This window comes from Gossypium hirsutum, chromosome D01 (assembly GCF_007990345.1).
Source record: "Gossypium hirsutum isolate 1008001.06 chromosome D01, Gossypium_hirsutum_v2.1, whole genome shotgun sequence".
Lineage (NCBI taxonomy): Eukaryota > Viridiplantae > Streptophyta > Magnoliopsida > Malvales > Malvaceae > Gossypium > Gossypium hirsutum.
Window position 1 is genome coordinate 55,709,050 of NC_053437.1, and position 12,157 is coordinate 55,721,206.

Consider the following 12,157-nt stretch of genomic DNA (forward strand, 5'->3'; position numbering starts at 1 on the left):
TATATCATGGTGTACAAGTAGCTTGACATAGATGTTATTCTAAAGTTATTCTGGAGAGTGATAGCAAGGTAGCGGTTGATATGCTAAACGCAGATTCTGAGGATGTTATGATGGCTTCACTCATCCAAGGTATTAAAGTAGAAAGCTGATTGTATAGCAAAAACATGCCTTGAGAACCCTTTAGAGTTAGTCATTTTTTAGTTACTTTTGATTAATGTTAGGAAGATGTTATTAGATGATAAAGCTAGAAATCTTATGTAAGGACTAATAGGTCCTAAGTAGAGGTGCTCATGGGCCGGGCAGCCCAGCTCGGCCCGACGGCCCGCCCGAAATATGGAAGGGTTTGGGTAAAAATATAGACCCGAAATATGGACTTGGGCAAAAAAACGAGGCCCGATTAAAAAACGGGCCGAGCCTCGGGCACCACTTTTTTGGCCCGAGCCCGACCCGGCCCAAATATAATAAATATTTTTATTTTTAAATTTTTTTAATTTTTAAAATAAATTTTTGGTATTTATTTAAAAAACGGGCCGGGCCGAGCCAGGCCTGGGCTTATGAATTTTTCCCGGGCCGGGCATGGGTAAAATTCTAGGCTCATATTTCGGGCCGGGCCTGAGCCTAAGACTCGGGCCAAAATTTTTTCTGAGCCCGGTCCGAACCCGGCCCGGCCCATGAGCACCTCTAGTCCTAAGGTCACTAATGCTCTTCTTCTTCTATAAAAGAAAATAAGTGAATTAAATTGTGAACACGAGTGTACCTACTAAATGAACAAACTAGATCATTCGTGCTAAAAAAATTATCACCCTAAATTTATTCACATTATATTTTTAGAATATCATATTTAAATTGTTTAAGCGGTAAGTACACGTATATTAGCTCTAGATTAAAATAATTAAAAGAAATAAATGAATATTTTACAAATTCATTTGGGGAGTTAACCATTTAAAAATATTTGAAAAATTGGAAATAGTTTGATATAAATAACTGGAGAGAAAGGAAATGGTATGAGATGATGTGGCAACACAAAGGGAAGGGGATATGAAAGGGATATTGTAGGAAATTCAAGTAAAATTATGGAGAAATAAAAAAAGAGAGAAAAAAAGACAAGATATAACCGTGGCTTAGGTTGGATGCCAGGCTGACCCCTTTGAAACCCTACTTTTGAGATGATGATTACTTTTAGCCCTCACAGTCACATGGTCTCGCTGTACACCCTTTGGTCCCACCCTGACTGTCCCCTACCCCTTCTCAAACCCACCAAATAATATATTATTATTTAAGGAAAATGATTTCCCATAACCCAAATTATATTCCAACACTACCCTTGGCTTATCCGTAAATGCACCATTTGTGTTTCCCCTTGACACCAGTTTAAAAGGGAGTGATTTGAAGCTGCATTTAGTTGCACAAAGAAACAACATAGATATAATAAGCACCTCCCCGTAAGCAAACCACAAAGGAAAGCTTGGAGAGAGACCCAAAAACAATGTCTAAGGAAGTTAGTGAAGAAGGACAGGGTCGTAAGGACTATGTGGACCCTCCACCGGCACCTCTGATTGACATGGCTGAACTCAAGTCATGGTCTTTTTACAGAGCCCTCATAGCTGAGTTCATAGCCACTCTCCTCTTCCTCTATGTCACTGTTGCTACTGTAATTGGTCACAAGAAACAACAAGATGCATGTGATGGTGTTGGTCTCTTGGGTATTGCATGGGCTTTCGGTGGCATGATCTTTATCCTTGTTTACTGCACTGCCGGTATCTCAGGTAACACCAACACCACACCAAAACAAAACCCCTAACCCTAAAAACTAAATTGCTCTTTTGTTTGCTTGAAGTGTTTTGGTTGTTTTGGTTACAGGTGGACACATTAACCCTGCGGTGACTTTTGGGTTGTTTTTGGCCCGTAAAGTGTCTTTCATTAGGGCTGTGGCTTACATGGTGTCACAGTGCTTGGGTGCTATATGTGGAGTTGGGTTGGTTAAAGCTTTCATGAAGCATCCATACAACTCCCTTGGTGGTGGTGCAAACACCGTGGCTTCTGGCTACAACAAGGGAACTGCCTTGGGAGCTGAGATTATTGGAACTTTCGTACTTGTCTACACTGTTTTCTCAGCCACCGACCCCAAGAGAAGTGCCCGTGACTCCCACGTCCCTGTATGTAACATCTATATATGGATCGACTCCATGATTTTAAGCTGTTACCGTGTCTGATGGGATTTAAACTGTTGTTTTGGGTGTAGGTATTGGCTCCCCTTCCAATAGGGTTCGCAGTGTTCATGGTTCACTTGGCTACCATCCCCATCACCGGTACTGGTATTAACCCTGCAAGGAGTTTCGGTGCTGCTGTAATCTACAATAACGACAAAGCCTGGGATGAACACGTAAGTGTTCATGTACTATTAACATTTTACTGTCCTTTTTTGATCTTTGAAACTAAGACATGGTTTATATTTGTGATGGACAGTGGATTTTCTGGGTTGGTCCATTTGTTGGAGCACTTGCAGCAGCTATATATCATCAGTACATCCTTAGAGCAGCAGCTATCAAAGCTTTGGGATCCTTCCGCAGCAACCCCACCAACTAAAAAAAATCAACCCAAATAGCTTTGTCTCCACTTCACTCTTTTTCTATTTTCTCCATTTGTTCGTTTGTGTGTATGAGAAGATTATTATGAATGATGAATGATGATGACCCTTTCCTTTTTATCATTTTTCTCTATTTATAAATATTTAATCCTTCGTTGTTAGCTTTTGCTTCTCTCATGTATCACTGTTTTTTCACATTGTGTGCAGTGTAAATCTCTTTAAGAATTTAGATAATTGATTCCTTAGTGTCGTTTCTTAAAGGTAATATGTCTCATTCAAGACCTAACCTATTGTAAAAGACCTAAAATGACAAAATGGGTAAACAAATTTTCCCCATAATGGCCATTTGGAGTGAGTGGGATCATTCATTTCCCATAAATTAAGGGCCTTGTTTTGGAGTCATGTGAGGTACACATGAGTTAACTTTTTGTAACAACATATGATAGATAGACACGTATAAAGGAGAAGGGTAGCAAGAAAGAACCGAAGATGCCCCCTTCCCAAGGAAGATAAAAAAGGGGTTAAAAAAGTTCAAATTCTGACCCTCCTCCTTTTTTCACCTGTCTGGAAAGGTCAGTTGGTTGCCAAAAGCAGAAAACGAGAGGGCAAGGAATCCGAGGACCCTACAAACGAAGCCACGCGTCATGGCTGCACATGGGTTACCTCTCAGTCTTATCCTATCAGAAATCGGCTAAAACCACAAAGGCAAAGAAAGATAAAAGCCAAAAAACAAGTAGTAGGCTGGTAGCAGTGCAGTACAAAAGAGAAGGGAAGTAGTATTAATATACTTTCCCCAAACTAAACAGTTTGTATAATAAATTTGTAAGTAATAATGTTTTTATGGGGTGGTGTAAAAGAGAAATCATATTCCCGTCTTTTTACGAAAGGTACGTAGCATCCCTTGAACGTGAGCTGATATGATGATGAAAACTTCAAGAGCATTTAACCAATGGCCTATGGCATGCATGCAACCATAGTGGTGAGGGTCCAGCGCTTCATTTCCATTTTCTTTACTTAATTGCAAGGGTTATTGTTGGATATAATTTAATTTAAAATTTAAACTATTTGAATAAATTTATTCAAATTAAATTATAATAAAAAGAATTTGATGATTTTTTTATTGGAGTTCTTAAAATTATTATTTTAAAAAATTTTAGAATTTAAATTTTTTACTATTTTTTGACCAAAAATATGAGATATTATATCAATTTATTAATCGAATTCAGTTCTCATTTCAAAAATCAAAATTTCCAATTAATGAACTCAATTAATCGACTGCTCAGCCCATGGTCCCAAAGTCTTGGATTCCTGTAAAGTAAATATTCTGGTTTAAGGTCTATAACTTCCCTGATTATCCCCCCATTGTTTCGTAGCCACCAAACAACGGAAAGTTACCCTTCAATTATGGGGGACCAAACCCACAAGCTTTCTACATGAATAGGGAATTGGGATGATGACAAACTTAATTATCATTTCAGCCTTCCTCAAGTCTAATCAGATAGCCCCTATAGCACCACAAAATGACGATATCTCTATCCAGCACAACCATAACTATCAGTCAAGCACAATAACTTTTTACCTTAATCCTTCAAATATCATGATATATAATCATATGCATTTAAGAAGCTGCAACCAACATGAGTGAACCAACATGTAAAGCATAACAGAATGTATAAATTTCAACCAATGATACAAAGTAATTGACTTGTTTTTATTTATATATATCATCACATTAAATGGTGTTAGGTTTAGGTACATAGGTACCAAATCCGGAAAATTGCAAAATAAACTCTTACAAGCAACCTTATAAAAGCTTTAATTTAACGAAAATGACACCAAGTCACCAAGGCATTTTCGCTCCCTAGTCCTAGCAATCCAGTCAGCAGCTAAATTAGCCTCTATAACGGTCCTATAAAACAAGGTTTAATGACAGGTTACTCAAAAAGATCAGCAGCAAAGACATTCCCAGGAATACTAGTAGCAGCATCAGATTCACTTCAATCCAATCTAAGTCAAACCGTAAGGCCGAGTTGAAGATCTCAGACATACTGCTCTTACAAATAGATTCATGGAGGCAAGCAATCCGGTAAAAGATAAAGGTTAAGTAGTACTCAAAAGATGAAGATCAGATACACTTGCAGGGAGGTATACGTATAACAGCATTGGATTCACTATAGTCCAGTCAAACCATTAGGTTAGGTTGAATATCTCTGAAAATACATTCCATACATATTCATTGATTTATGAAGGCAAGCCAGCCTGACTTGATGCTTGCTGAACTGGACAAAAGCATAGCAATGAACAATATACCTTAATCAGGCAATGCAGTTCCACGTTCAAGATTATTTTTTATTTCCAGAGTGTATTTTCCAAATGCCCTTTCAATCTTCTTGTTGAAATGCTCATTACGATCATTGATTGAATCAATATCCTTCTCTTCATGAAACTTCCTCCTCCGGCTAAATGACTTGCGCTTTTCTTCGCGGTCTTTAAGTTCCTTCACCATCTTCTCAATCTTATCTTCTGAAGTTTTAGGTGCCTGTTCACCAAAAGGAACACAGAGTGAATACTTAAACACATGGGCAGGATAATAAGAAAGAAACTAGCAACCCTTTCCCCCTACTTTTTCCGGTCATACCTTCCCATATTGGAGGCTTGAAGCTTCACGATAGAACTCTGGATCTGCTTCTTTCATTCTGTTATATTCTTCTAGGTCAATATCAATGTTCTTTGTCCGCTTCTTGTATGCATTGTACAATGTCTTCTGATTGAAGACTGTTAAGTCCCTCCAAGAAAAAACACAAAGATTGAGCTCATTGACATGGTAAAATTTTCTATCCTACAGAATGGATAAGAGCTCTTCTTTTTTCATCCACACACACACACAAAAGATGAGAATGCATTGGACAAGTTTCACGGGCCGATAATATTTACGACTTCGAAATATACATGCATAAGCAGCTGGTACAACATAAAAATTAGAATAAGGAGTATCATTAACAACCAGGAAACATAACAATCATGTAACCAGGATAATGGAAGAGAGAAGTAAATATAATAAGTAGAAGCATACCATCCCAACCAAATGGAGCAGGATCCTTTTCCCATTTCTTATATTTTGCCTCAGCTGCTTCTTGGGTATCTAGCATATACGCATTTTGCAAATCCAAACCATTAGCATCTAGTAATTTTCCTATCTTTTTCTTCCTTTCCTCCAGCCACTTTTGCTTAGAAATTCCTCTAGATTCTGGCAGAGCTTCCATCCTTTTCTTTTCAGCCACCATTGCTGTTTGATTGGCTTTTCTCGCTTCATTCTGGAAGCAGATAATCATTCTTAATAATCAGTACAGATATAAAGATGACAAAACAGATCATCTTGTTTTTGAAAGATCAATCAAACTAACCATCTTTAGTCTCAACTCGAATAGTTTTTTCTGTCTTCCTGTAAGATTTGTAATGTCTCCTTCAATGTTCTCCTCAACAGGGCGGTCACTATCATCATCAGGGCTTTCTTCTGGTTCTGGAATGCCAGGTTGCACATCTTGTTCTTGATAAGCAGCAGGTGTAACAGGCTGGCCATGCTCAGGTTGCGGAGTTTCTATAACAACATAAATTGCAATTAAGCCGATAAAGTTAAACTGTCTAATGAGTTCTCAAGGAAAAGGCAGGGTAAACAAAAACATTAATTTAAGAATTACAAGTATAACAGTTAAGCCTGTCACTGATTTATCCTTTCTAGCTTTGGCCTCAGCAATCTTCCGGAAGCAATATTCAACGCATTCATGATACGGATTTGATGCATTTATACAATCCGGGTGCACTCTTCGCTCTTCTTCCATTTCTTTTCTGCTATGTTTTATCTGAAAAATTAACTTAGGAAATTAAGCAAATCCAGGACTCTTTTTTAATAGATTATAAAATAAATAAAAAAAAATCCTAAACTATCACCAATATTCATTCTTTCAGCAAGAATATACACAGAACTTCCATTGATGTGTAGCTTTCAACCGTTGATTACGAAATTAAGGAGCAATTGAAATAGATAAACAAAATTATTGTTCAAAAGAACCAAACTTGATCGTTAATTCTATTATAAAATTAAACTAAATCGAAAAACATGGAGCCGAATTTTCATCCAGCGTGATTTCTCAGAAACCGTAAAAGACTTAAGTAAAACCTCAAAAACCCTAGAATATGTGAAGCAGGGAAAATTTGAAAACATAAAGAAAGATTTAAACGAGCGTGTAACGAACCTGATTGATGAAATTCCTGAGATCGCTTCTATAATTTTTTCCCCTTTGGCTAGGGTTTTATTTGGATAATTTTTATTTATTTAATGGGTAAACTACAAAGATACCGCCCAGCTATAAAAACTTTTTCATTTTAGACACTCAAAATAAAAAATTTGCAATTGAAGCATCTAAATTACATAGTTTGTCCCTATCGGTTAAAACACAAATGCTGACGTAGTGAAAAAATTTGATATAATAATAAATTTAGTCATCATCTTTTTTACATATTATATTAATTTAGTCATAATTTTAAAAAATGACCCTCAAAATTTACAAATAATCTTAATTTGATCCTAAAATTCAAAAAAAAAACTCTTAATTTAATTCTAAAAAATTCTAAAAAAATTCAAAGAAATATAAAAATATTTTATAAAAAAATATAATTTATTATTATGCTTAATTTTTAATTGCCACATCAGTATTTCTATTTTTAACAAAAAATGATCAAAATAATTTAACTATATAATGAAAGTGCTTAAATTATATACATATATATATATTTTATTTTGAATACCTAAAATGAAAATATTTTATGTGTTTAACGAGGGCAAAGTAGAAACTCAACCCAACTTCCCAAGCCTCACAGTAATCTTTATTATTTAAAACTTGAAAAAATTATATAAATAATTACCTAATTATAAAAATATTTTATTTTGATCACTTAATTAAAAAAATTCAATTTAATTACTAAAGTTTTTGAAATTTATTTTTTCCACATCACTATTAACCGTTCATAATGAAAGTATGACAACTCTTTTTTCTATTGGTATGATAACAAAATTAGTTATCGAATATTTATAAATATATTTATGTTATTTTGGTCTTAATTTAAAAAAATTAGTTCTCAATATTTTCAAAATTTATCAATTTAGTCCTAATTTTAAATGATTAAAAAAATAAAAAGTAAAATTAAAAATATTAAAAATAATTTTCTCGATAAAAAAGATAATATGTAGCACCTACTAATAGACTTATTAAAAAAAGAATTGAAGTTTATTTTTATTGTTTTAAGCTGATATATGGATTAATTACGGGATTTGAGAGTTATAACAGGGCACATGGGCAATTGGGCTTTCTCAAACATAGATGAACTCTCCAGTCTCGTAAATTTTTTTATTATAGTGGATTGTCGAGTCTCATAATTTTTACTCTTTATTTTTTCATGTAAAAAATGTCTTATATTATTTTCTATGCTTTTGGCGTTGATACATATTGTGTTAATGGGTTTGCCATAATAAGCAAATCATATTTAACGATACTTCCACAATGTTGGATGGGTTCAGGTTCATCCCATCAAAGAGAAGGTTTAGATCATAAAAGATTGAATATTTTAGAAGGAAACGGTGTCCGTCGGCGGCAGCTCACGGTGGCTGTGATGGCGATACAAGGGGGCAGTCTGTCTCAAATTCTTGATGTGGGCAATGTGAACCACTTGTTGGTAGTTTAACTGAGTGAGAGAACACAACAGAGGCATTGGATATAATTATTACAATCATTAGCAGCTCCACAATCACCATTCCAGTTCCCAAAGCAACATTTGGGATGACCTTCTTCAAGCTCTGCTGTTAGAATTTCAGTATGACACACTGGTTTAGAAGTTACTAAATCGGTGAAAGTAGGTGCATAAAATTCCCAACAATTCAGGGTCAGACCCTGGCACATAAAATGGTTAAAAGAACACAAAAATGGGTCCCTAAACAGCAATTACTACTAATCAACAAAACAAACGGAGAAGAAATTGAAATGCAAAAATGCGGAGACCCAAACTCCATGTATCAAAGGCATTGCCAGAGTTGGCTGATGGAGTTGGGTCCAAATTAGTACTGCTAGTATTCCCTGCTTTAACATCGACACCAAACCTCATTCCCCCAATGCAATGCCCACTTACATTGCAGATGAACCAATACTTCTTTGATTCAGTGAGCTCAACTTTATCATCTCCGCTCTCATACTTGGCTAATACTCCACTGCTCGCATCACATGTTCTATATGTAGACTCTGTCACTTCAAACACATTGTGTTGCCCCTTGTTATATGTAAATTCTACAAAAATATAGTGTCTGCTGAGTAATTTATATTTGAAAACCTCCATAAATAGCATGGTTATGAGGAAGAATCATGAATATATGCTCACAATCACGACCCAAAAAAGGCTTTTTCCTAGTGCTAAAGATGAAGGCAAAATAGTTTTCTAATGAAAATAGGATTAGGTTGATTCTCCATTTGGTGACAAGGTTATTTACAAATTGGCTTATTTTTTTTAAACATGGTGATGTTGTCATATATCTGTCATTTTTAGGTTAAAATATGCCTATAGTCCTTGTACTTTTCGAAAATTGGGAATTTGGTCCCTGAATTTGTAGTTTTAGGAATTAAGTTTTTTTACTTTTTGGATTTCAAAATTTAGGTCTCACCGTTAGCATTGTTATTTTTTTTTGTTAAATTGATTGCTGTGACATTTAAAAAAAAACACTACTCATTTGGTAGCCCTATAATTAAAAAAATGTTATAATTAGCCTGAATTTAACAAAAAAATAAAAAACAATTAACAGTATTGACAGTTGGATCTAAATTTTAAATCTAAATTTTAAAATTTAAAAAATAGAAAAACTAAACTCCTAAAAATACAAGTATAAAAAGTAAATTCCTAATTTTTGAAATGAATGACTATACCCATATTTCAACTTTTTTATAAATGGATGAAAATTATTCAATTTTTTTTTGTCTTTTTGAATATGTAGAATAGTCTATCTATACAAAAATACCACAGTGTATATGTCTTATAATAATAAGTTTAAAAATAAGGGTCAAATTCTATGGATGGTTATTGTGATATGGGTTTTTGACGAAATTAATCCCTTTATTATAATTAGATCATTTATTTTTCAAAATGTGTAATTTCCAATTTGAAGATTAAAGTTTTTTTTTTGCTAATTCTATTAAATCATTTGATATGATTTTTAAAAAAAAAAATTTACGATGAAATTAATGAAAAAGTTACTAATTAAAAAAACTAAAAATGATGAAATTATAGGAAGCAACTAAATCCGCTATATATAACCAAACTTTATGAAACCAAATGGGAAGGAAGCAGCAAATACGTACCTAGAACATCGCCGACGGTGAAATTGTATTTCTCCGACCAGGAACCATAGTCAACCTCGGAGCTCCATCCGCTTTCATCACCAACACTGTAAACTTGAGATACGGCTCCTTTCAGTATTGAACAACATATGATAAGAATGATTAGCCTGCCAATCTTGTCTTCCATGGCTTTTCAAAGCAACCAAAAACGATGAAATTTTGTTGCCCATCTTAGCTTTTATCGTCAACTGGTTGGGGATGTCATCATCATTTGTTATTAATTAATAAAATACAACTGGCACCGAATCATTTAATTTGAATGGGCATTCTTGGTTCTTAGGTTCTGTTTTATATTAAAGTGAGGGGTAACTCAAAGCTCCAAGTAAAATAGCAGCCGGCCAGTTAAATGAATTTACGCTGTCTATAATGATGGATGCTAGAAGATGCTTCAAATAAAAGATACATATGTAAAGTCTTTGATGCCTTTACTTAACAATAGCATAAACTATAAATTGTTTACTTTCTCTTTTGGTAAATGAATAAAATATCTTTTTATATTAAAAAGGTTGGTAGTGTGTTTTCTTAAATAAACTATTTATTGAAGAAAAAAATATATATAAGAAGGAGGGTTACAGAGATGGAAAGTACAAACAAATTATGTAAGCACAATGTGTTAACCACAAACTCAATTTCCATAGGCTTTTGTGTTGGATTGAGCCAATAGCAAAAGGGTTAAAGAAACCGCCCAAAGAAGATCATCAAAGGGGTCAAACAAGTTTTAAAAGGCCCAAAAACCACCCCTAAACTGCTCCAAAAGATGAGAGCACAATGCTTGGGCTTAAGCAAAAAAAAAAAAAAAACTAGCAATGCCAACGTGGTAAGGCTTGAAGGGCTTTACAACAAGTGCAAATGTTGAGAATTTTTGTGTGGATGATTGTGAAAGCATGCATGGTTTTGAAATACATGTTTTCACCAAGAACTAAATGCTCTCACTTTGTTCAACCTGTCGCTTTTTCAAGTATTTGAGCTCTCACCAAATACAATACTAATTTGTTGACAAGTCTATTGATTCTCAACTATTAACACTCTAGACTTATGTCAACCTCCCTTCAACACAACAAAAGTGAATAGAGTAACATGCAAACAATTTGCTTTGAGGTCCATTAAATGTAATAGATCTACTAAGGAAAGTAGCAAACCTTGCAAGTAGGATAAACTCTATCAAATATGTTTAGTATATTTTTTTTCAAATACGTTTTGGAATGTATTTCTGTTATGAGTTAAATAATATATTGTGATAAAAATTTATTGATTAGGAACATTATCTTCGTTTATTTCACTGTTTACATTTTCCAAAAAATGTTTTACACATTTTTATGTGTTTGGTTGAGTAAAATGACTTGACTCAACCTAAGTCATTTTACATTATCTTCATTAGAAATTTTGAAATGGTTGTTATGTTTGTTGACTAAGGAGGCTTGTGTAGTAAGAACAAAGCTAAGTAGATGGACAAAGCGTCAACCTGTAGGTGGGTTTCAGAACTCAAAACTTAAATGGTTATTTGTTTACCTTCAATATCATGTGCTAAGTAGGTTTGACGGAATGTTATGCAAAAGATGAGTTGTTCTATGGCTGAATGATGCATGTTGAGTAGATATGAGAATACATGATTGGTCATAAGTTTAATCACGTTGAATTGATGAAATGTTTGGCAGATTGTGTGTCATGCATGAATAGTAGCATTAGTTGAATGCATGTGTATGAATTATGCAGAATTGTGGAGGGTTGTCGAACTGTGATTGAGATGGAAGATGGAGAAGGGAAAATGATATGTGATTTTCCTCCGGTAGGACATGTAAATGCAAATTGAAATTGGCAAATGACCTCGGCCTTGTGAGGGAACACTTATGTGTTCAAATTAACAAGGAGGATTTGCGGAGGTTCAGGTGAACTGTATTGAAAATGAATATTAATGATATGTGGATTTGCGGAGGTTTGGACGAACTGTATGGCGAAAGGTGCGCACCAGTATAAGAGAGCCTTTTATGGGACGCATGAGAGATCTTTATGGGATGTGAAGGACTCTACAGAGTCGGAGACTTTAAGCCGTATGAATGAATACAAGATCATGGCCATGGCAAGAGCCAATGAGGTCCGTGAGGCCGTTTGTGTTTATGAATATGCTAAACGTGCC

At 34.6% G+C, this 12,157-nt stretch overlaps 3 protein-coding genes across 7 annotated transcripts; 1 reads left to right on the forward strand and 2 right to left on the reverse strand.

Annotated features, from left to right (window-relative positions):
• The first annotated feature begins 1,368 nt into the window (after nt 1-1,368).
• Nucleotides 1,369-2,847, forward strand: LOC107922244 (aquaporin PIP2-7-like). Its single transcript, NM_001327196.2, has 4 exons — nt 1,369-1,766; nt 1,861-2,156; nt 2,243-2,383; nt 2,467-2,847. The coding sequence occupies exons 1-4, from the start codon at nt 1,487-1,489 to the stop codon at nt 2,584-2,586; spliced, it is 837 nt and encodes a 278-aa protein (NP_001314125.1). The 5' UTR covers nt 1,369-1,486; the 3' UTR covers nt 2,587-2,847.
• Nucleotides 2,848-4,277: 1,430 nt separating this feature from the next.
• On the reverse strand, nt 4,278-6,966 carry LOC107920904 (pre-mRNA-splicing factor syf2). Its single transcript, XM_016850729.2, has 6 exons — nt 6,841-6,966; nt 6,303-6,447; nt 5,992-6,185; nt 5,661-5,901; nt 5,226-5,362; nt 4,278-5,126 (listed from the first exon to the last, which is right to left on the reverse strand). The coding sequence occupies exons 2-6, from the start codon at nt 6,424-6,426 to the stop codon at nt 4,899-4,901; spliced, it is 924 nt and encodes a 307-aa protein (XP_016706218.1). The 5' UTR covers nt 6,427-6,447; nt 6,841-6,966; the 3' UTR covers nt 4,278-4,898.
• Nucleotides 6,967-8,096: 1,130 nt separating this feature from the next.
• Nucleotides 8,097-10,460, reverse strand: LOC107921248 (mavicyanin). Of its 5 annotated transcripts, none has more exons than XM_041087465.1 (3): nt 9,985-10,429; nt 8,768-8,883; nt 8,097-8,438 (listed from the first exon to the last, which is right to left on the reverse strand). In XM_041087465.1, the coding sequence occupies exons 1-3, from the start codon at nt 10,148-10,150 to the stop codon at nt 8,241-8,243; spliced, it is 480 nt and encodes a 159-aa protein (XP_040943399.1). In that variant the 5' UTR covers nt 10,151-10,429; the 3' UTR covers nt 8,097-8,240. The 5 variants fall into 5 exon arrangements, with proteins under 5 accessions (XP_040943399.1, XP_040943398.1, XP_016706612.1 ...); XM_041087464.1 differs by having other exon boundaries at nt 8,097-8,441; nt 9,985-10,420; XM_016851123.2 differs by having other exon boundaries at nt 8,768-8,922; nt 9,985-10,373.
• Between the last annotated feature and the right edge of the window lie 1,697 nt (nt 10,461-12,157).

What these genes read in the sequence shown, in the direction of transcription:
- LOC107921248 (XM_016851122.2), bottom strand. Translation starts at nt 10,150, where the DNA reads ATGGAAGACAAGATTGGCAGGCTAATCATTCTTATCATATGTTGTTCA. An exon ending in CACCGTCGGCGATGTTCTAG is followed by an intron (nt 8,923 to 9,984) that starts GTACGTATTTGC and finishes ATATTTTTGTAG; the next exon opens with AATTTACATATAACAAGGGG. An exon ending in AGTATTGGTTCATCTGCAAT is followed by an intron (nt 8,442 to 8,767) that starts GTAAGTGGGCAT and finishes AAATTCTAACAG; the next exon opens with CAGAGCTTGAAGAAGGTCAT.
- LOC107922244 (NM_001327196.2), top strand. Translation starts at nt 1,487, where the DNA reads ATGTCTAAGGAAGTTAGTGAAGAAGGACAGGGTCGTAAGGACTATGTG. An exon ending in CTGCACTGCCGGTATCTCAG is followed by an intron (nt 1,767 to 1,860) that starts GTAACACCAACA and finishes TTTTGGTTACAG; the next exon opens with GTGGACACATTAACCCTGCG. An exon ending in CCCGTGACTCCCACGTCCCT is followed by an intron (nt 2,157 to 2,242) that starts GTATGTAACATC and finishes TTTTGGGTGTAG; the next exon opens with GTATTGGCTCCCCTTCCAAT.
- LOC107920904 (XM_016850729.2), bottom strand. Translation starts at nt 6,426, where the DNA reads ATGGAAGAAGAGCGAAGAGTGCACCCGGATTGTATAAATGCATCAAAT. An exon ending in AAAGGATAAATCAGTGACAG is followed by an intron (nt 6,186 to 6,302) that starts GCTTAACTGTTA and finishes ATGTTGTTATAG; the next exon opens with AAACTCCGCAACCTGAGCAT. An exon ending in CAAGCCTCCAATATGGGAAG is followed by an intron (nt 5,127 to 5,225) that starts GTATGACCGGAA and finishes TTTGGTGAACAG; the next exon opens with GCACCTAAAACTTCAGAAGA.